We start from the raw sequence: 21,972 nt of genomic DNA on the forward strand, positions 1-21,972 counted from the left end.
GGTTTCACAGAATAGAAAAACTCCTTCAGGAAAAAAGGATAGATATTGCTGTAAGGATGTATTTGTATCCTTTACCCCATCGTTTACACAAGAAACAAGTTCATAAAGTGCATTTCCTAGACCATCTAATGCATGGACAATAAAATCCATTTAGTTACTCGAGAAAAATGATATATTCACCAATGACTAATTCACAAACACACACACCAAACGCACACAAACACACATATTCACCAATGTGCAATGGATAAAACAAGACCTGCTTTTCCAGTCATATGCCTCACTTATGCAATCTTTGAATTTACCAGAGCCTCCATCATATGTTTTCTGCAACATCTGATTTTGCCCTATTGAAAAAGAAAGCAGCAAGTGTTAATAAAACATGTTAGACAATTCTCAGGATAATACACTAAAATTTAGATTATTGAATATGCAAAGAAAAACCAAGACTCGCTACACTAGATCATATTTGTGCATTATATTGTATTAGACTAGCCTAACCTAAGGGGGCAGGGGTACTTTTGGTAATATACCCTAGTTATTTTGTTAGCTCCAGGAGGAAGGCAACTAGTTAGTTAGAGGAGATAGTAGGGAGGTCTACTATAAGTAGAGGAGATTAGGAAAGAAGAAATTATGAAGAAAATATTGTAGAGTTTAGTATTTTAGTTTTGGGAGAGAAACAAGACTCTCAAAAGCTTGTTACTATCTCCATTTTTACTGTCAATTTCCACATTATCAATCCAATATGAGTTTAGTTCTTAATCTTCTTCTTTAATGTGCCAGAGCAATATGAGCTCATTACATAGGAACATTGATAGACGTTTTCGGCAGCACCAATGGCTTATAAAATACAATAAAACCCAGATTTCGCATGTAGGGAAATACAAATAATGTAGCTTTTGAGCGATAGGAACAAAGAAAGACTTTTTCACCAGCACCAATGACTCATACAATACAACAAATTCCAGCTTTTGCATGTAGGTAAACACGGACTTAGCTATAGGCGTCTATGCGTAGGTGCATATGATATTAATGCATAGGGGTCTGAACATTTCAAGAAGAAAAAAAAATCCAAAATATATTCCAAGGACAAAGATAAGACGGAAATATTCCTGCTACCTTGAATTTTAGAAGCTAAAAATAATGGTAAACTTCCTCCACCATGACCAACACATAATATCCGCATTTTGTTCTCTCCAGTGACTGCACTCACAAGATGGTTTTGAGTGTGTTTTCTAGTTAATTCAAGGATGGTTTTGAGTGTGTTTTCTAGTTAATTTTCCTTCATATTTCCCAATATGTTTTGAGTGATGTTCAAACCACTAACCTAACATGTATATTGGCCATAATACCAAATGTAAATAGAGGTTGAACAATGGTCTACTATGGGTTATGATGGCTTGAAATACAGTGCTTCTAATAAAAATTAAAACGGCTACCTAGAAAGAAGAAACAAAAAACAACTGTATATTTTTTTTTTGCACATCGTGCAAAACTAGTCATTTCCTCTCTTTAAGCTACTGCAAGAAAGGTTAAAGCCCTGAGGCTCATGCTAACAGTTCAAATTCAAAATAATGACTAAGATACAAAGGTGCCAAACAGGCAACATGAGCTTAAGCATAACAATATGACAATACTAATTTACAAAGTGCTAGCATTGACTGTATCCATTACCATGATTAACTATACACTTTTCCAACTGACCTTTGAGTAACTGTCAGCAATAGAGAAGGAAGGATTGTCAAATGTTTCTTCAGAGGCCCATCGGTTTTCTTATAGTGAAGGAATTTGCTTTGACAGAATAAATACTTGCCATGCGCGGTGCTCATGTTGTTATGGCTGTGAGAAATGTGGATGCTGGCAAAAATCTCAAACAGAAAATACTTGCAGAAATTCCTACTGCTAAAATTGATGTTATGGAGTTGGATCTCGGCTCATTAGCGTCAGTAGAGAAGTTTGCATCTGATATCAAGTCCTCGAATTTGTCCCTTAATGTTCTCATGTGAGAAAACTGAACTGAACAGATGGTGACTTGTCATGCTAAGATTTTAAACTTCTAGATCCTTAAATTGCATAAGCAACCATTTCTTCAACCTGCTAAAAATCACTTTTATTGAACAAATATTATCTATTACCTGACTATTTTATAGTCATACAAATGAGTGCTTAATGATGATTTATCTTTGGAAGTAACAATGCAGGGATTATGGCTACCCCATTTCAATTATCTAAAGAGAACATAGAGCTTCAGTTTGCAACCAATCATTTAGGTGGGCTACCCCATTTTCAATTATCTAAAGAGAACATAAAGCTCCAGTTTGCAACCAATCATAACATCATATATGACAATCTATCATCTAGAAAACTCTACGTTATCCTCAAACACCCTCCCGCAATAGTAATGGCAGTTTTACGAACAATACGATTGGAAATGTAAAGAAATATCTTCTAACCTTGATAATAACAAGATGTGCAGGAAGGTTCACGCCCCAGGCCAACGTGCTAGTTGACACCAATACCTATCAAAATGTTTAAATTCAATAAGCATAGAAATCTCCATTATGGAACTCAGAAAAGCTACAAGGTAACCATCGAAAGAGAAAGCAAGGTGGACGAGTTCCATGTCGAAATAAGTATACTAGAATTTTGCAAACACATGAAATAAAGCTTTTGAGCTTACAGACCTGAATTTTGTTGTTTCCAAACAATTCTTCAACTGCAGATCGATCCTTGTCATTCAATCCAGCATGGTGCAAACCAATACCAAATTGCAAAATGCCTCAGGTTCTGATCTGTGATCTGGGAAAGAATCATTTGCAACTCTTCTTCAGATATACTCAGGAACTTCCTCGGATGCTCATCATATGCGGCATACTAAGCTACACAAAATAATCAGGAATATATACGCAGCAATACACTCAAAACAAGGAGAAATAGGAAAAAAAAGAACCTGTTTGAGCATACTCCATACCTGAATTAGGTCCAAAGCTGTTAGCCTTGTTTGTCGCCGGGATGAAACAAATATAAGAACTGGTTTTGTAGGTGAATGTGAATAGATAGCAGCATATGCAGGTTTATTCATGCTATTCATCCTTGGACAATAGAACTTCCCAGGGTATCCTTATTTATGAGAAGCAGCAGATAGCCAGTCACCTCTAACAATACTCGTATTCTAATAATCTTGTAAAGTGGAAAGGTATCAAGCAACTAAAAGATCAATTACCAAACAACTAAAACATGTGAACATACATATGGAGTATATAGAATTTTACAACACAAATGGAGTTAACTTGGTTTATGAATATTCTAATTTCCTTCCCTATTTTTTGAATTTTAAAAACTTAATCACTGGAACAGACAACAAAACAGGAACAATGACACAGGAACAAGTTTGTGCTTAGCTTGCTGCTTCGTTGTTTCACTTTTCCTCACCCTTTAAGCTTTTGAAATAGTGTCTTGAGAGAATCTAAAAGCCATAGCCCATAAGCATATGGAGTATGCATATATGAGCTTGTCCAATAGTATTAAAGTTATATGAAATAATAGATGAAACTGAACAAACAGAAAGCATCATAAACGGTAAAAACTAGGAAATCATTTCGATCGAAAAACTAAAATAATTTTCTGAAGTCGCAAAAATAACGAAAGAAATGGAAGGATATAGGGTTTTGAAGCGTGAAAAAAGGTGGAAAGTAGAAGAAATACCTTAAGCTGATAAAGAAGAATGTTGCAGGTATCGAACTCATTACGGAGAGACGATGCTTTGAAACGTTCGAAGGCTGAGAAACTACATCCATGTTTTGGCATGCTTCGGAACAGCAGCACCGAAACAAAAGTGGCTCGCTGCGGTGGCCGGATAGGAAATCGAGGTAAGAGATAGAGTTTTTGACTCAAATAAAACCCTAAACGAAATATAAAAAAACCCTAACAAAATATCCAAATCTAGAAAACCAAAAAAATCCTAAAAGACAGCAATAAATTTCGAACGAAAATACCTGGACATGAATTCCAAGGAGAGGACCAAGAGTGAGTTCCAGTTGAAATCCGGCGGAGGAAGGAACGACGGAGGACGGCTGAGTGGTGGAGGATGCGAAGGACTTGGGACTTTGGGAGGGAGAGGCGACTTAGGAGTTATTAGGGAGAGGAGTTCGTACTTTAATTTGGGACGGCTGTGTGTAATATTTGATAACATTAGAAAAAAACTCGCGCCTAACATCCAAATGCTCCGTTGATCAACCCGAGCATTTTTATCACAAATGCTTGTGTTGATTAGTCAACCGGAGCAATTGATACCAAATGCTCCGGTTGACTAATCCACACGAGCATTTGTATCACAAATGCTCGGGTTGATTAATCAACCAAAGCATTTGATAAGTAGCAAAAGCTGTTTTTTACACTAGTGTTAGTTTACTTTCTCCTAGTTATTTCTATTTCTGTTTTAAGTACTTATCATGTTTATTAACTCCTACCTATGTAATCCATGTGCTTATGATTATGTAGTTATATATTTTGATCTACTTAATTGTCTTTTGCTACAAATGCTATGCTGGTGTTTTTTTTTTACCAAATTTTGCTTTTTGAACCTTCTCCTACTCCATCGACATATTTATTACTTGATAGTACACTTCATCTTTCAGGTCCCTTGTTTTTTGTGAATCTTATTCTGCTAGCCTGCATCAACTCCAACGAGGGCCCATTTTGGCCTGCCCCAAGCTGCCACTTTCGACCTCACCTTAATGGGTTGTTCCCATTATTTTTTGGCTTTAATCCAAATATGGACTAGGCCTTATTCGCCTTAATGAACCGAGTGTCTTCCACTCGCTTTTTAAGAGGGGTAGTTTTCTTCCCCTAGCCAGTTTGTTTCTTGTTTCAGGTCTTTCAAGAGCCCAAAAAGGCGTCCCCCTTCTGGTCCCTTCCAAACTAACAATTTTTGCAAAACAAGGTTTTTTAAATGAAAGTCTTATGCTGGAATATACAAGGGCAGAAAAACCCCAGGCTCTTACCGAATTAATTTATATAAAAGATAAATACAAACTGAACATCATTTTTATTTTAGAAACTTGCACTAACTCGCTAAATAGCCAACGTATCTTAAAATCTTTGCACTTTCATAACAAATTAGTCATCGACCAAATCAACCGAGGAGGGAGAATTTGGGTTTATTGGAACAACGAAATATTGCAATTCATAATCAAGTGCTTAATTATCATTTTGCACACCTAGATATTATCTTTAAACCCAATAACAAATTGTACTCCATCATTTGTATCTATTGTCCAGCTCAAAATGCTAACAAGGATGTCTTTTCGTCGGACTTAATTAATTACTCCCTTCAATTACGTCACTCTTGGTTAATTGTTGGTGATTTCAACTAAATGCTCTCTCCTCAAGATAAATTAGGGGATACAACCCTCAAAAACTCATAGCTACAACAACTACTATTCTTCAGGGATAAAATTTTAGCAATTGATGTCCCATGTCTTCAAAAATCATTCTATTGGAAAGGAACTCATGAGAACACCTCTTTTGTTAAAAGAATTGACAAAGCCATCTGTAGTACAACTTTTTATAATGATTTCAAAAAAAGTTCTATCTTCTATGGGAACTTTACAAAACTTTTGGGTTTTGGACAAGGCTGCACATTACATCTTATATAAAAACTGGTTGTTACCAATTTAAGGATCGAGATTCCTCCGCATTCAACAAAAACTTATGTGAATTAAAACTGGATTCAAAGTATGGTCTAGAAACCATTATAAACACACTGCCAACATATTACTTCAAAATGATGACAAAATAAAAGAGTTGCATCACAAACTTTGTCTCCAACCGCGTAATAACATTCTTTTAGATCATATCAATCGCCTTATAGCCAAATGGGAGAAACTCCTTTTCACCTAGAAAATTTGGGGTCAAGTTGCAAGAAAGACTTGGCTAACTCAAGGTGATAAGAATCTCGTTTCTTTCACAATAAAATGAGAGCAACCATAACCCATTCAACCATTTTTAGACTAAAAAATGACTTAGTACAATGGGCGTACTCACACCATAATCTCACTCAGGTCCTTTTTGACTTTTAAAAACAGATTCCGAAGTAATCATAGTTCACAGCGTACACTTGATCTATCTTTCTTACCTAAAATTGTCTCGAATGAAGATTGCAACTTTTCACTCACCCCAGTTTTATCTGAAGAAATCAAAAATGCCATTATGGATATCAACCCCCTAAAAGTGCCAGGTTGTGTTAGGTTTGGGCTAAGTTCTACCAAACTTATTGGCCAATCCTCCACTTAGAAGTGGTCACGGCCATTAAGAGCTTCTTCTATCACGGAAAGTTACCTCCCTAGTGGAACCATACTCTAATTACTCTCATTCCTAAAAGAGAAGCTCCAGAAACCCGTGACCATTTTCTCCCTATTAGCTTAATCAATATAATTTATAAAGCCATTTCCAAGATACTGGTAAATAGACTAAGTCTGATCCTCCAAAGAGATCAAAAGTCAGTCCACCACAAAATGCCTTCACCAAAGATCACTCAATTCATGATAATCTCTTAATCACACAAGAAGCACTCAATACTTTTCAAAAGTCTAAAAATAAAACTGATTGGTGTGCTTTGAAACTTAATATAGAGATCAGAAAGCCTATGATACAATTGAATGGGATTTCCTATGGCAGACTCTTCATACTTTTGGTTTCCCTGACACATGGATTCAATGGATCAAAGAATGTGTAACTAACGTCTTACACTCCATCAAAGTTAATGGCCAACCGTCCCCATGGTGTCGCCCCTCCCGATGACTCCGGTAGGGTGATCCGTTGTCACCTTATCTATTCATTCTATGTATGAAAGTTCTTGTCCGTCAACTGACTATTAAAGGTCAAGAGAGAAACTCGGATATAATTGGTTTCAAACTACATTCCAGATCCAACAATATTCCTGCACTCATATTCGCTCATGATATAGTCTTATTTTTTGTAAAGCCTCCACCACCGCTTGTAGGAACCTCAAAAACATTCTAGACAACTTTTGTGACCTCTCAGGTCAAGTGATCAACTTTATAAATTGTACATCGTCTCTCCAAGTTGGTCCCCACAAATAGGAAATCGGCTTTGGTAAGTCATTTTATCATGATCCCCAACTCGTCCCGTGGTCGGTACCTTAGGATTTTCTTTAGTTTCTATCAACCTACTAAATCAGGCTACAATCCTTTTTGCAGAAAGCAAATCAAATAATCAACCAATCGGAATAAGGTTTCCTCTCCAAAGCAGTATGTCTTACCCTAGTTCAAAGCAAACTTGAGGTCATCCCGGCTTATGCTTGTGCTTAGAATATAATCCATCAAGATCTGGCAAAATCAATTGATACTACTCGTAGGAAATGTTTTGGAGACAATCCAAGGATAAAATGCAGTACTTCTCATAGCCTGGGATATAATTTGCACTCTTAAACCCCAGGGTGGCTTGGACATCAGAAAAACTCTTCCCCTTAACAAGGCTTTCTTAGCCAAATTAGGTTGAAAAATTCTTACTGAACCATCTAATTTCTGGGTCAAATTTGTTCTGAAAAATACCTAAAAAAATTATTCTTTTTTCAATTACAAATGTCAAACAAAAGATTCTACCATATGGAAAAAAAATCATGCTTCAACGACCCCTTCTTCTAAAAGAAATAAGATAAAAATTTGGTGATGGGTGTATAATCCTCTTTTGGAAACATAACTGGTGTTCTGAGGTTAACCTCCTCTCTTTATTAAATTTAAAAGGAAACTAAGTGGACTCCTCTACTCTATTTAAAAAATTTGTTACCCCAACCGAACATGGGACTTTGAGAAACTCCGTTTAAAGGTCCCTGAATCAATCATTAAATTGATCAAAGGCATTCCCTTACCGGTCCAACCTCGCTCCAGATGAACCTATCTAGGGTCCTAGCTCTTCTGGTGAATTCAGCTCGGACATAATCTCCCTCCTAATATCCCTAAATGACAATTTCAATTGAATTTGGAATTTGGACATCCTTCCAAAATTAAAAATTTCTTATGGTAAATTACCATAATAACCTTGGTATTCGTGCTACCCTGGCCAATAGGAAAATCATTTTTATCAACCTTTGTGCTCTCTGCAACTCCCACCCGGAGACCCTAGACCATTTTTATGGGGAGTTCCCCTCCCTTACTTCCTTAAAGATATTACCCGACCTTAAGCTCTGGCTTTCTTCCTCCTTCTCTAATGACACTTTTTGGAAAATCTTTCCAAACTTCGAAAACACAAATCAATTTAAGAAAATTTATTTTCTTAATATGGACCATTTGAAAAGAAAGAAATGAAATTATATTTTGCTAAAGCGCCCTCAATATTCATAGGATCCTACACAAAGCTGAAAACCTATTCTCAAAATGGTCCCTTAGGAATGTGGTAGATCATTACTTTTCCTCTAGGACCCCGTTCTCCACTACTTTCAATCCTCCATCACCATCATCCTATTTATCATCTATTTTCATCGCTTGGGAGTCACCTACCCCTCTACATTTCAAGCTCAACTTCGATGGTTCAGTTTGTCATTCCCCTGCTGCTGTTGGAGTCATCATTCGAGACTCTCAAGGTACTCTTATTAAGGCTGCTGCTTTCAACCTCGGCACCACTTCTGTATTCATGGCCGAAGTAATGGCCCTCCACCACCGTATTCAGTTGGCTATTCAGAACAACATCACTCATCTTCACATCGAAGGCGACAACCTGCTCGTCGTTAGAGCCCTTAAGGGTTATTGGACCCCCCCCCCAATGGCAGATGTGTCACCTTCTTAAGAACATTCACAAGCTTATCTGATCCACTCCTTCACCACGTGGGATATCAGGCATGTTTATAGGGAAGCTAATAAGGAAGCCGATTGGATCACAATTGTAGGACATTTAGTCAATTCTGTTTTTCTTATTGATGATTGTACAAGTTTCGAGCTTTCTAATATTCTTGCAAACGATAAGGTAGGAGCTCCCCTCGTGCGAAGGGTCTCCTAACCTTCTTTTCCCTTACCTTTAAAAAAAAGGGGAGAAAGATAAAAGGAATCCCTACCTCTAAGTTATTGGGATCCAACCAATTACACCAGCCAAACTTGGTAATATTTTCCTCAAAGTATACGTGGCTAGTTTGTGTTTGCTATGTACTTTTTGTCCCTAAATAGAGTTTCAATTTCTTTTCGGCACAAGTATTAAGGAAAAATAATAAGTGAGACCTTAATTGTATTGAATCAAAATTATAAATTGAAATTGGTACACTAATCATGAATTGTTTATTGAGGAGAGATAAAATCATATTGTTTATGGGAAAGCGTGTACCAAATAAAAAAATGAAAATCTATTTGGACATACATAAATGTAAAAAAGTGAACTCTTTTTTAGGGACAGAGGGAGTATTTACATTTTTTGGTGAAAAGCTAAGTGTAACCTCCGAGCCATACAGAGTTGAGTCTATTGTCACTAATGCGCATCGAGAGCCAACTACCCTCAACATCCAACACAAGTTCTTCTGGTACATAATGCCATCACTCATGCGCACCTTGAGAAACTTACTAGGAGGTCACCCATTCCCATACTACTCCCAACCAAGCACACTTAGTTGTGGAGTAACTAAGGAAATGAGCTACCTTATAGAAAGATGCATCTTGTTGGAATAAGTAGCCTGCTAAATCCCTTTAAAGGACATGAACGGTATTACATACATCCCCACTTGAGGACAGCAATGCTCGCATTGCGCCGAATAACTTCACATATTAGGTCACGACGACCTATGGGTCACAACAAACTGGAAGCTAATCACCATATTCAACTGCAGCCAATTATATCCCCTAGAATCTTCCCCTCACTAGGCAGCTCATTTCCTAAGCATATATTACACTAAGCATCTTGGGTTGTTTTGCTATATCACATGCTTATTAATTCCTCCAACCAAGTAAGAGTTGGCATAGTAATAAAGGTTTAATCTCATGACTTAAGTATCAAACCCCACTAGGGGCTATGTGGAAGGGAGCTTTCCGTTATCATTCCCCCTTAACTCCAACGAGTCTAACTTACAAAGCTGACTGAATATACTTTCAAGAGGTGACAGTCCACTAGGATCCATATTACCTACTTAAAAGATGATTATTAATTCCTTTTTTTTAGTTGGTCCATTTCAAAATAGATGTTGCATTTCTATTATCGATTTTTACTTCAAAATGAATGTTTTCTTACTCATACCTCCATTGATCTTATAACTTTTTAGATAAATGGTACTTATTAAAGGTAATTTTTCTAGATAGATGTTCCATGCTAAATGTTACCTTTTTAATAGATGCCCCATTGATATAAAAATTTAAAACCCACATTGATCATTTTATGATCATTGAGATTGTTGATAAGTTGCTTTTAAGACCACTTTAATGACCTCTTTCCACCCTAATTAAGCCCATGTTTAATCCATTTTCATGCTTGTTTATCTTGACTTTGTTCAATGTTAGTGACTCCACTAGCTTCATGCATGTTGAGTCCTTTTTGGGAGTTGTAGATAGTTTTTCAATTTATGCGAAGTTTGAATATTGTGGGTACCCTGTGCTATGACTTATTCTTACCTTCTTTCAGGTTCCGTAGCGGCCTAATCAAGATTTTCAAAGCTTGGGATGGCAAAAAGGAGCTTTTGGATGGAGAGAGGGAGCTTCAAATTGCAAAGAAGAGTAGAAGCATAGTCAAAGCTCGCGCTCCACGTATGGAGTGGGAGCTCCGAATTCCTAGCAAATTCTGCCGAGACATTGGAGCGGGAGCTTCGGATTCCCAGCAAATTCTACCGAGACATTGGAGCTGGCGCTCCACACATGGAGCGGGAGCTCCGGATTCCTAGCAAAAATTATGTCAAGAAGTTGAACCTGGCGCTTCACCCCCATGGAGCGAGAGCTTCAACCTGTGAGGCAAAAAAACTCAAGTCAGGCCCAGAGCTCGCGCTCCATGCATGGAGCGGGAGCTCTGAATAGCCCAGCTCCCATTTTTTTTCGCTGATTGCGCTTTTGTATTTGTGAGAGGTATAAAAGGGCCTTTTTGAAGATATTTTTAGATTAGATATTGAATAGGGAGATTATAGGGAGATATTAATCTGATTTTTGATATAAAAACTTTAGAACTTGAGGAGAGAGAAAGTGAGGTTTGAAGCTTTTGAACTCCATTTTTCACCATTTATGCAAGCTTAAAAGTCAGTAATTTCTTATTTATTTCTTCTTCTCTTTCCTTAATCTTGTTTATGATTATTGTTTTGCTGCTTAGTTCTTGTTTATTATCTGTTAATCTTCCCTTTTTATCTTTCCTCCATATAGTTGTGGTGATGAAGTTATTTCAAACTTTGTTTTGTTTTATTTTCATAATGTCTGAGAATTTTAATCGGGCCTATTCAATATCGAGATTTTGAGTTTAGTCAATGTAAGAATATGAGGTTTGATGAATCTCTAACATTTAAATGTATCTAACACAAGTTTTCGTGCAATAAACATTGTTTTTTACACGAAAACTTGTATCTAACATATCTACCTGTTAGATGTTTATCATGTCTCGTCAGAATATATTTCCGCATGATCTTGCATGGATATTTTATTTCATCTCACAGGTTAACAAAAAAAGTTCATTATAATAAATTTTTGAGATTCTTCATCTCAAAAGAAAAAAATTATACAAATTTTTATGATGTTTTATTATATCTGTTGCAGCTGCAGCGTATACTCCATCAGAATAATACAATTTGGCTTCTCAGTGTAGTCAAACCATACTATTCCAAGCAACTTGCTGTAGGAATCCATGCAACATGAAATACGAAATATAATTAATACGTACAATAATTTTCATAATAAACTGATCTAATATGCATGCATCGTGACGCTGTCAGATAATTAAAGTGCAATGAATTTCTTAGGTAAAACAAGTTGGATACGCTACTACATTGAGTTATTTGATCTTTACCTACAAAAAGAGCGCTGAATTTGAGGATATTGATTGAAAACCTGCAAATTACAACGGTGCAGGGGATAATAGTAGTAGTTTCTATTTTGTCTCTTGATAATGCTATGAATTTGCTTGCATAGAAACTTACTGATAGATGGAATAAATATAAATGAAACCTACATATGAATTGTTTTAGAGTGTTTGTGAGCATGTTTTCTTTATAAAAGGTGAATACTTAATAACACTTTTATATTTATTTTCATCTAAAATTTACATTTTATATGGTCCCTTTGATAGTCTAAGATCTTCAATCTGTAATCCCTGTTTGTCAAAGTTAAAAACTTTGACATTACTTGATCAATTATTATACATAAGAATAAAATTATATTTTGAAATCTTGTTAAATTAATATATAAATGTTTGTTTGTATATATTCAAAATATCTACTTTTCATAATTTTTTTTACTAATACTTATATAAAATATCGTGTTAAATACTAATAGGAAATCGTTGAGCAACAACTAATACATAAGCATCCTATGTATTCAACAAACCTATTAGGTTAATTGATAACATGTTTGATAGCTTTGATTTTGAAAATTATAAACAAATTCATACGTTACGTTATTCCAATAAATCACTTATATATGGAGGTATAGTTATTCTTTCCTCTACATCGTCCAAAGATCCTAACTCGAAATTTTGAATGAATTGACTTGTAATCAATAAGATCATATTGTACTTGCCAATACAATATGATTCCAAAAGATAATAATTTTTTTACACATGCATGTATTATTGGAAAAATTGTGGTTAAAGTTCAAAAGTTTTAACTTCATCAAGATAGCAAAAGTTGCACCTAATAGTAAATATTCAAATTAGATGCATCACAATCGTATGTAGGTATTAATTAACTTTAGGTCCCATTCTTTATTATAAGTACTTCGGTCTAACACAATTCGAGTCAAAATCATGTATATAATCATATAGTCAATCAAGTATACTATCAATTCATTTATCATCAACAATCAATCTATTTAAACCATGTAAAGTTTTAAGTTGCATAACTCAAATCAGATCAAAACATATTCGGGTTTAAATCATATTATCGAAATTCGAGCACCAATGAAATTATTTAGGTTAGTCGATCATATATTAAGTGTGTTTGTGTAAGTTTTAATGATGTCTAGCTATACAAATGCATCCCCCCTTTCCATTGCTAAAGCTTAAAGCACCTGCTCATACTATTCGTAAGATTGATTGATCGCCTCCCATTATTTTTTGTCAGGGGTTTGATAATTCTAGCTTATTTGTCTTGACCCTATACTAAGTAGACGTAGACTTCGTTTATTCTTATATTTTTTGGTTCTTGGTTTAGAAAATCTTACGAATCGAAATTTTAATTTTCTAACTAATCATGAACCACCTGACAGACCACATGATCATCTTCTGTATACTGCGCAGCACAAAATCTTCGCATAATCTTCATCATTTTTATTTTATCATATCGCTTTCTGTTTATTCCGTTACTTGTAATGCATCCTTTTGTTGTTTTCCTCTTTTATGAACACATCGATTTACTCTATAATTATTTCTTATAATGTACAGTATCTACAATGATACGATCGATCTTGACTGATAAGATAGTGTTCTCTTTAGTTGTTAAGTGACCGCCAAATCAAAATGTATGTACATTAGAAAAATTTAAAGTTCAATTTAATTCGTGAAGTTCTATGTTAGTACAATTTTAATCATATATTTGGGTGTATGATTAGTATGGTACCTACACCTCAAGCTATTTTATTGCTCACTTGAAAAAATCATAAATGAGCAACAATTACAAATGAGCAAATGAACAAAAAAAAGTATTGGATCAGTGGGGTGTACTATACACATGGCATATAATGCTACACCCAGGTGATAGTGAATGCACTCCTAAGTTAGTTGCAACTAGACCTGGGCATGGCTCGGGTCGAGTCTGTGCACGGGCTCGAACCGCGAGTTTGGGACAATGACAAGCAGAGTCCAAACTCGTAAGTGGGGTCGTGCCATGCGGGGATTGAAATTTTTAGATTTTGTCCACGGGCCCGCAGGTCGGGCTCGTACCTCCTATTGGTCTGACCCTTGTTTTAATGTTGTTATTTTGAATTCTGGGTAGTTTTAGACTAAAAAACAAAGAGAAGTGGCATCTGTCCCACGGGCCAGCCCACGGACCATATAGGTGGGCTCGTGCCGTGTCGGGCCTGGCCAAAAATAAAATTTTTTGTACGTGAGAAACCCACGTAGTGGACAACGGGTCGGGCCGACTCACGTACTAGTCCGGCCCATGCCCACCTCTTGTTGCAACATTTGCTTTTTGATGATCAGAATAACTCGAATATGATTGTCTATATTTATTACTAATAATCATAGATACAAAAAATATTGTGGGGTCTTCCTTCGTCCTCATTTCATTGTCTTGTTTGGTTTCGGTGTTCATATATAATAAGAGTAATATTATTGTGAGTATAGGTTGTTTGATAGATAAAGTAATAATAAAACATTGATAAAGTAAGATATAGAGTTAGTGGAAAGCCCCACATCACATGAGTGTGAATAGATAGTGTGAGAGAAAAAAAAAAGTATAATAATAAGAAAGAGATGGTGGACCAACCTGTCATATAAGAGAAAAAAGGTCACTTCTCCTAAATCAAAATGTCCCACAGGAAAAAAGGGAAGTATTATTCTAAAACATATATTTAATCAATTTACCAAATGATTTATGATGATTAAAAAAACGCAAAACTTATGTGTGATTCATCTGTTTGAAAATAGTTGCAACATTCGTATAGTGTTTCCTATTCACATCTTGCACTTTGATTATTTTTGATAATTTATATTTTAGGAAAAACATAGTCATATGAGATCTTGTTAGATTCGTCTCAATGTATATTATTTTAGTATCAACTTTTATAATTTTTTATTTATTGATAATTAGAGATATTAATGTTTGAAATAATGCATTGGCCAATGTAAAAACATAAAATGGTGAAACTAGTTCTAAACGGAGGAAGTATTTCATTACTAATATATAAGAAAAATATGCGGGATACTCCCTCCGTCCTCAATCAATTGTCTAGTTTGGTTTCGGCGTGCATACTAAAAGTGATAGTATTGGAAATATAGCTTGTTTAGATAGATAAATTAAAATTAATATTTCCTCCGTATCAAATTAAATGCAACAATTTGGTTGACACGGACTCTTATGCAAACTTTCTTAAGGGTTAATTAACAAAATTGAGGGCAAGTGTTTAGAGTAATTAACCACCACCAAGTACCATCACCACCTAATGATGCCACCACGTACTGCCGCCACCATCTACTGCCACCAACACCACCGACACACCACCACCATTAAAGCACCTTCCTGATGCTGCCCCCAAAATTCAAAATCAAAATAAACCAACTTCTTGCTCCCCCCGAAATTTGAAACCCCAATCAACTAAAAACCACCTTCCTATTGCGTGCCACCACCACCACCCACCATCAAAATCGATTCCACCTCTACAACAACGTGAAGGCGAGAGAAAGACCTCGAAGAGAGAGAGATGCAGGAGAGAGAACGATATGGAGGTGAGAGAACAGCGAGAAAGGAAATCGAAGGTGGTAGGGTAATTGTGTGGTGAGAGAAAGGAGATAGATAGAGGATCTCGGTGAGATAAAGGAGATCAATGGAAGATGGAGGTAGTGAGAGAAAGGAGATTGATGGAGGATATCGGTGAGACAAAGGAGATCGACGGAAGATGGAAGTGAGAGAAAGGAGATCAATGGAGGATGTCGGTGGTTTTGGGCAGGTGGAGTGTCACGAAGGTGATGATAATGGTAGTGGGTGGCGGAGGACGTATGAAGGACGTCGACGAGAATGGTGATGATGATGGTGGTGGTGGAGGACAAAAAATGGTGATGGAGGATGGAGGAAAGAGAAAGAATGATTGAGGATGGAAAAAATGGTGATGGTAGGATGAGGGAGAGAGAAATGGTGGTGGGTAAACTAATTTCGATAGATTAATTTTGATTAGCTTTGTAATTAGTTTGATTTGGATAGTATAATATGTATTTTACTTTTTTAATAAGGACATTTTGGTAACTTCAAGGGTAAAAATGATACTAAAATAGAAAGAATGAAAGTGTTGCATTTAATTTGAAACATCCGTTTTTAGAAACTGATGCATTTAATTTGATACGGAGGAAATAATAAAAATTGATAAAGTAAGACATAGAGTTAGTGGAGAGCCTCACATCATATGAGTGTGAAAAGATAGTGTGAGAGATATAGTTCATAGTTAGCGGAAGGTTATGCATCACATGTGTTGAGTGGGGTACATTTTCATTTAAGGTAACTGGATAAATATTTAAAAATTAACCAACATAATATACGGAACAATTAGTTGAGGACAACGGGAGAGTATTATTGAATCTATTTGAATACATGAAATATAGAAATTTTATGAATTTATTAATAATTGGAGGTTCTAAGGAAATTATGAGGAATCATGAAAACAGTTTCTAACACCTTATAAATCAAACTTTAATAAGTTTAGATTAATTCAGTTAACTCCAGTTCATGCATATACGTTATAGAGAATATCAATGGAGAAAATGCACCCTTAATCTAGATATGTTAGCCCTTGCATCCCATTGCTCTAAAGGTTAGCGTTCCACAACTTTGCTGATTTTATTGCTACACTATAATTGGCATGGCTAAATAGTTTTGAATCTTTTCCTTGAATAATGCTAAAAAGGGGATTAATTCCCAAAATGTGTGACAAAAAATTTTATTTCCCTGCGTACCGTCCACGTAGGACGGCACGCGAATTTTTTTAAAAAAAAAAACTGCAGTAAAACCGCTACTCAGAGTAGCGGTTAATGCATAAAAACCGCTACTCTGAGTAGCGGTTATATTTAAAATCAACCGCTACTCTTAGTAGCGGTTTTCTTTAATGAACCGCTACTTTGAGTAGCGGTTTACAAGATTTTTGGACCCGTTGTAAACCGCTACTCGGAGTAGCGGTTCATTAAAGAAAACCGCTACTCCGAGTAGCGGTTTATAAAAATCCCCAAATTAGACCTAAATCCCCAATTTCTCAAACGTTCGAAATTTTTTCTTTCAAACTCACTTCTCCCTCTCTCTCTTCCGACGACACTCGCACCTCGCCGCACCTCACCTCGCCGCACCGCACCTCGCCGCACCTCGCCTCACCTCACCGGACTTAGCCACCGGAGCTCTCACCACTTTCTCTCAACAGACGCTCCTCACCGGCGCACCACCACCGGCAGCCTACGTCTAGCCTGATTTTTGTGAGTTTTTTTTTTGTTTTTTTATTTATTTAATTTGCTTAGCATGCCATATTTGTTATGTATTTTAGGTTTGTAACTATTAGATGGAAATTGTTTAGTTTGATTAGTATAATTAGTTGTTGATGGTTAAAAATTTAGCATATTGTGATGGTTGATTTTGTATGAATTGGAAGGTTAGTATAATTGGAAGGTGATTAGTATAATTCGAAGGTTATTAGCATATTGTTTAGTTGTTTGATTAGTATAATTTAGTTGTTGGTTGGTTAAAAATGGATTTGAGCAACTTGAGGAAGGTCATGATTTTGCATGAATTGTTGTGTTTATGTTGTAAATACTACTAGTCTAGGTGAAAAATAGTGTTCATATTGTTTGAATATGTAGAAGAAGAATAACTTAATTAAACATTATGTTTTTTGTATGTAGAATATGGAACAACCTAAATATCCTCTATACCTTTATTGGAATGGTGAATTATCTCAAAATGATGTTGATATTGTGTATAGAGGTGGAAGGAAAAAGTTTTTGTTCATCAATTCCGGTATGATGTTTCAAGAGATTCTGAATAGGGTATATGACGTTGTTGGATGTGATCGTATGTATGTGGAACTGAAATTGTTTATGAGATATCCGATGCCGGAAAAATATGTGCCAATTGCACTAGAGGATGACGAGTCACTGAGTGCTATGTGGCTTTCAGTGACACAAACGTCAGCCATGGCAATGGAGGTGTACATTGAACAAGTTCCCAAAGAGATAAATGTGCAAAGTAATGTGGGTTATGTACCTTCAATGGACTTTAGGGATAGCATGGAGGTACCGACATCAGCTCCTAATATGCAATTTGAATCATTTACTAGCATGTTGTCAGACCCACATTATGTAAATCAGCACATGAATGAGTTTATTTCTCCCTGCTTCGTCCCCATATACCATCCACATTCCATCTTGACACTCTACATCAAAATGATGTTGATTTTTTGGGAAACGAGGAGGAGCATGTGGATTCTGATAGGGATGAGGATGATGATGCAAGAGAATTAGCTGACAAGGCAATAAAGGCTGGTGTTCCTTCACAAGATTGGCTTAGAGTTGACGAAGTTGATCAAAGGTTAATAGATTCATGGATGACTGGAATGTCACTGGTTCATTAACTGTGGCTTCTGAATTTGAGATAGGACAAGAGTTCGCCTCATTGCAGCAATTAAAGAATTTTGTGAAAGCATGGTCGATCTCTAGAAACCAGATGTTTCGGGTGTTAGAGTCAGAGCCCACAAAGTATGTCATTGAATGTGCTAGAAAGGAAGTGTGTCACTGTCCATGGAGGTTGCGTGCAATCATGACTAAGTCGTTCTCATTCAAAATTGTACGATATGTTGGTCCACATGCAAGCAATTGTTTAGGAGACATAACATGTGGAGACCATCCTCTCATTTCATCAGATTTCGTTGCTGATCTTATCGAGGATTTCATTAGGACTGATCCTTCATTCAAAGTTCAGTCCATCCTTACTTTTGTGAAGAACCAATATCAATTTTCAATAACATATAAGAGAGCTTGGTTAGAAAAACAAAAGGCAATCAGCAATATTTTTGGTGATTGGGAGAAGTCGTATCAAGAGTTACCGAGGTACTTGCAAGCCTTGAAAGAGTCCAATCGAGGCACTGTCGTTTACTGGAGTACGATCCCAACACAAGATCCTACTACGCACATCTTTAGGAGGGTCTTCTGGGCCTTTAAACCCTCCATTTCCGGATTCCGTCATTGTCGGCCTCTTATCACTATAGATGGTACTCACTTGTACGGGAAATACAAAGGCAAATTATTGATTGCTATGGGAACAGATGCTAATTCCAGCTATTCCCACTTCTGACGGCATTAGTGGAGCGATGGAGGCAGGAGACCCATACATTTCATTTGACTGTTGGGGAGGCGACGATTACTTTGGAGGATGTCGCTGTTATCCTTGGACTTAGAGTGCACGGGGCACCTGTTACTGGTCGAGGCGAGGGTAACTGGGCTGCATTAGTTTTCGAGTTGTTAGGGATTTGGCCCAACACACCGGAGAACGAGCCCAAAGTTCTCCAGGGTTCGTCTTTGAGATTGACATGGCTTCGGCAATATTTTTTCTTGTTGCCGAATGATGCTGATGAGGTGACTGTACAGCGATTTGCCCGGGCTTACATTCTTGCATTGATGGGGTCCATTCTTTTTGCCGACAAGAGTGGAGATGCAGTCCAGGTTCTTTATCTCCCGCTTTTAGCTGATCTCGACGTAGCAGGGACATATAGTTGGGGTAGTGCGACCCTTGCATACCTGTATCGGCAGCTATGTCGAGCATCACATAGGGGTGCGAGGGAGTTAGGTGGCCCTGTGTTGTTGTTACAGATTTGGGCATGGGAGCACATACACATTGGCAGACCTCGGATTTCGAGGGTGCGGGACCCACCTCCACAGTTTGACGAGGCCGTTCCTATTTTAGGCTCCCAGCATGTTCCGGGGATTGACCCCTTAGCTGTCAGGTAATATTCAATGTCTCACATTTGTTGACATTCTTTAGTTTCATTTTTCTCATGGATAATGACGTATATTTCTTTTCAGTTGGCTTCGAGTACACATCAGTAGGTCCACACAGCAGGTGGGCTTCCTTACTACAGGGATGCACTTGACCATCAGACGGACGAGCAGGTACATAGGCTCGTACTTGCCTAACTTATATACATTGGTAGACTCTTCTTTTGCCTAATATTTGTAAGATTCTATTTTTTGTAGATGACTTGGCAGCCATATACTGATGCGAGACTGGCGTTGTTACCTGCTATATGTCGAGCTGATCGACATGTATGGCGCACAATGGCCCCACTTATCTGTTTCGACATTGTAGAGTTCCATTTCCCTGGTCGAGTTATGCGCCAGTTTGGATTCGAGCAGACGATTCCCGCACCTTCTGATACGAGCACAACCTTCATGCCATAGATCGGAGGTCGAAGAACAAGAACTATCCGCTCAGACATCGACCTTACATTGCACATTGGGATGAGCGCGAGGGACACATAGTTCAGGGCACTCCTTTTAGTGGTCGTACTCATGCCTTTGACGAGTATATGATATGGTTTCGTCGCATCACGAGGTTACGCCTGACGAATCCATCGAGGCGACCACCTTCTACACATTATCAGCCTGCGTCTGCAGATATAGTACTGGTAAGTTCACTGATTTTTAGTTGCACTTTTATTTATTTATACAACTTATATATGTATATATATATATGTATTTTTTTCTTTCTATTCAGGCACATACTTTATCTGATATTGCTCATAGGTGCGGTACTGTGCTAGAGGCTTCTGAGTCATTGCCTCCAGATATGGTGCGTGACTTGTATGCGCAGACATTGCAGACTATGAGGGGACTGTGTGTTGATGCTGTTGGCCGAGCTGGACATGGCCACATCGTACAGGGCGTGCCTACTTCTGCTGGATATACATCGACTTCTACATCTTCTACGTCTGCTGCCCATATATCTACCACGTCAGCTTTGCTTTCACCTCCAGTCACTCAGAGGGCCTATCGACGACGTTCTGACACTACTCCCCTTCTCTTGATGCCATTGCAGAGACTCATGAAACCACACCTAGCTCATCTACACCTTCACAAAAGAAGAAGAGAGGGTTTTAGAAGTTTCATTTATTGTTTATGTAGTTAGTTAACATTATTTTCTCACTCTAACTTGTAACTAAATTTTTTTTACATACATTTGAATGTGTATGAACTTGGTGATGAGTGATCAATGTGTGGCTTATATTTGGTGTTGTTGAATGGAATTTGGTGCTGGAATTGCAGGTTGGATAATGTTGAAATTGGAGGTTGGATAATTGTTTGGAATTGCTGGAATTGCAGGTTAGATGTTTGTTTGGGATTGCTGGAATTTTTTTGGCTTTCTGGCAGTTGGCCAATTATGTGGGAAACAATGTAGTGAGTTGTGTAGTGGGTACAAAACCGCTACTCAGAGTAGCGGTTTTAATGAATGAACCGCTACCTGGAGTAGCGGTTTACCCGAGGGAGGAAACCGCTACTCTGAGTAGCGGTTCATACATTTAAACCGCTACTCTGAGTAGCGGTTTATGTGAATGAACCGCTACTCGGAGTAGCGGTTTTGTTTGAAGCAAACCGCTACTCTGAGTAGCGGTTTACCTCCGTTAAAAAAAAAAAAAAAACTTTTTTTCGCGTGCCGTCCTACGTGGACGGTACGTTGGGAAATAAAACTTTTTGTGGCACATTTTGGGAATTAATCCCCTTTTTGGCATTATTGAAGGAAAAAATTCAAATAGTTTTGCTACATTTATTTAATAACATTAGAATATGTTTCAAATGTACCTAATAGACCAAAAGGATAAGTCATGTAATAAACTTAGCTCAGTTTGTGAACGCAGAACGCTTGGAAAACCAGGGGCGATTGCCCTGAAGAACAGATATATGCATGGGAGTGAGTGGTGAGTGGTGAGTACGGAGTATCTTTTGGAAAACAACATGCACCAAACTTTTCCAATCATTCTCATTATTTATACCCACCCAAAATCAAAATACTAATTTACTGTATATTATCATGGAAATGCAGTACACCTACTACAAGAGAATCCCAAACTCGCCGACTCATTTATCTAAAGAGATTGAGATCAAGGAGTG

General features: G+C 37.2%; 1 protein-coding gene across 1 annotated transcript; it reads left to right on the forward strand.

Moving 5' to 3' along the window:
* Positions 1 to 20,257: 20,257 nt before the first annotated feature.
* LOC130592066 (uncharacterized) lies at positions 20,258 to 21,853 on the forward strand. Its single transcript, XM_057396203.1, has 2 exons — positions 20,258 to 20,492; positions 20,582 to 21,853. The coding sequence occupies exons 1-2, from the start codon at positions 20,394 to 20,396 to the stop codon at positions 20,990 to 20,992; spliced, it is 510 nt and encodes a 169-aa protein (XP_057252186.1). The 5' UTR covers positions 20,258 to 20,393; the 3' UTR covers positions 20,993 to 21,853.
* The last annotated feature ends 119 nt before the right edge of the window (positions 21,854 to 21,972 follow it).

This window comes from Beta vulgaris, chromosome 1 (genome assembly GCF_026745355.1).
Source record: "Beta vulgaris subsp. vulgaris cultivar EL10 chromosome 1, EL10.2, whole genome shotgun sequence".
Taxonomy (NCBI): Eukaryota; Viridiplantae; Streptophyta; class Magnoliopsida; order Caryophyllales; family Amaranthaceae; genus Beta; species Beta vulgaris.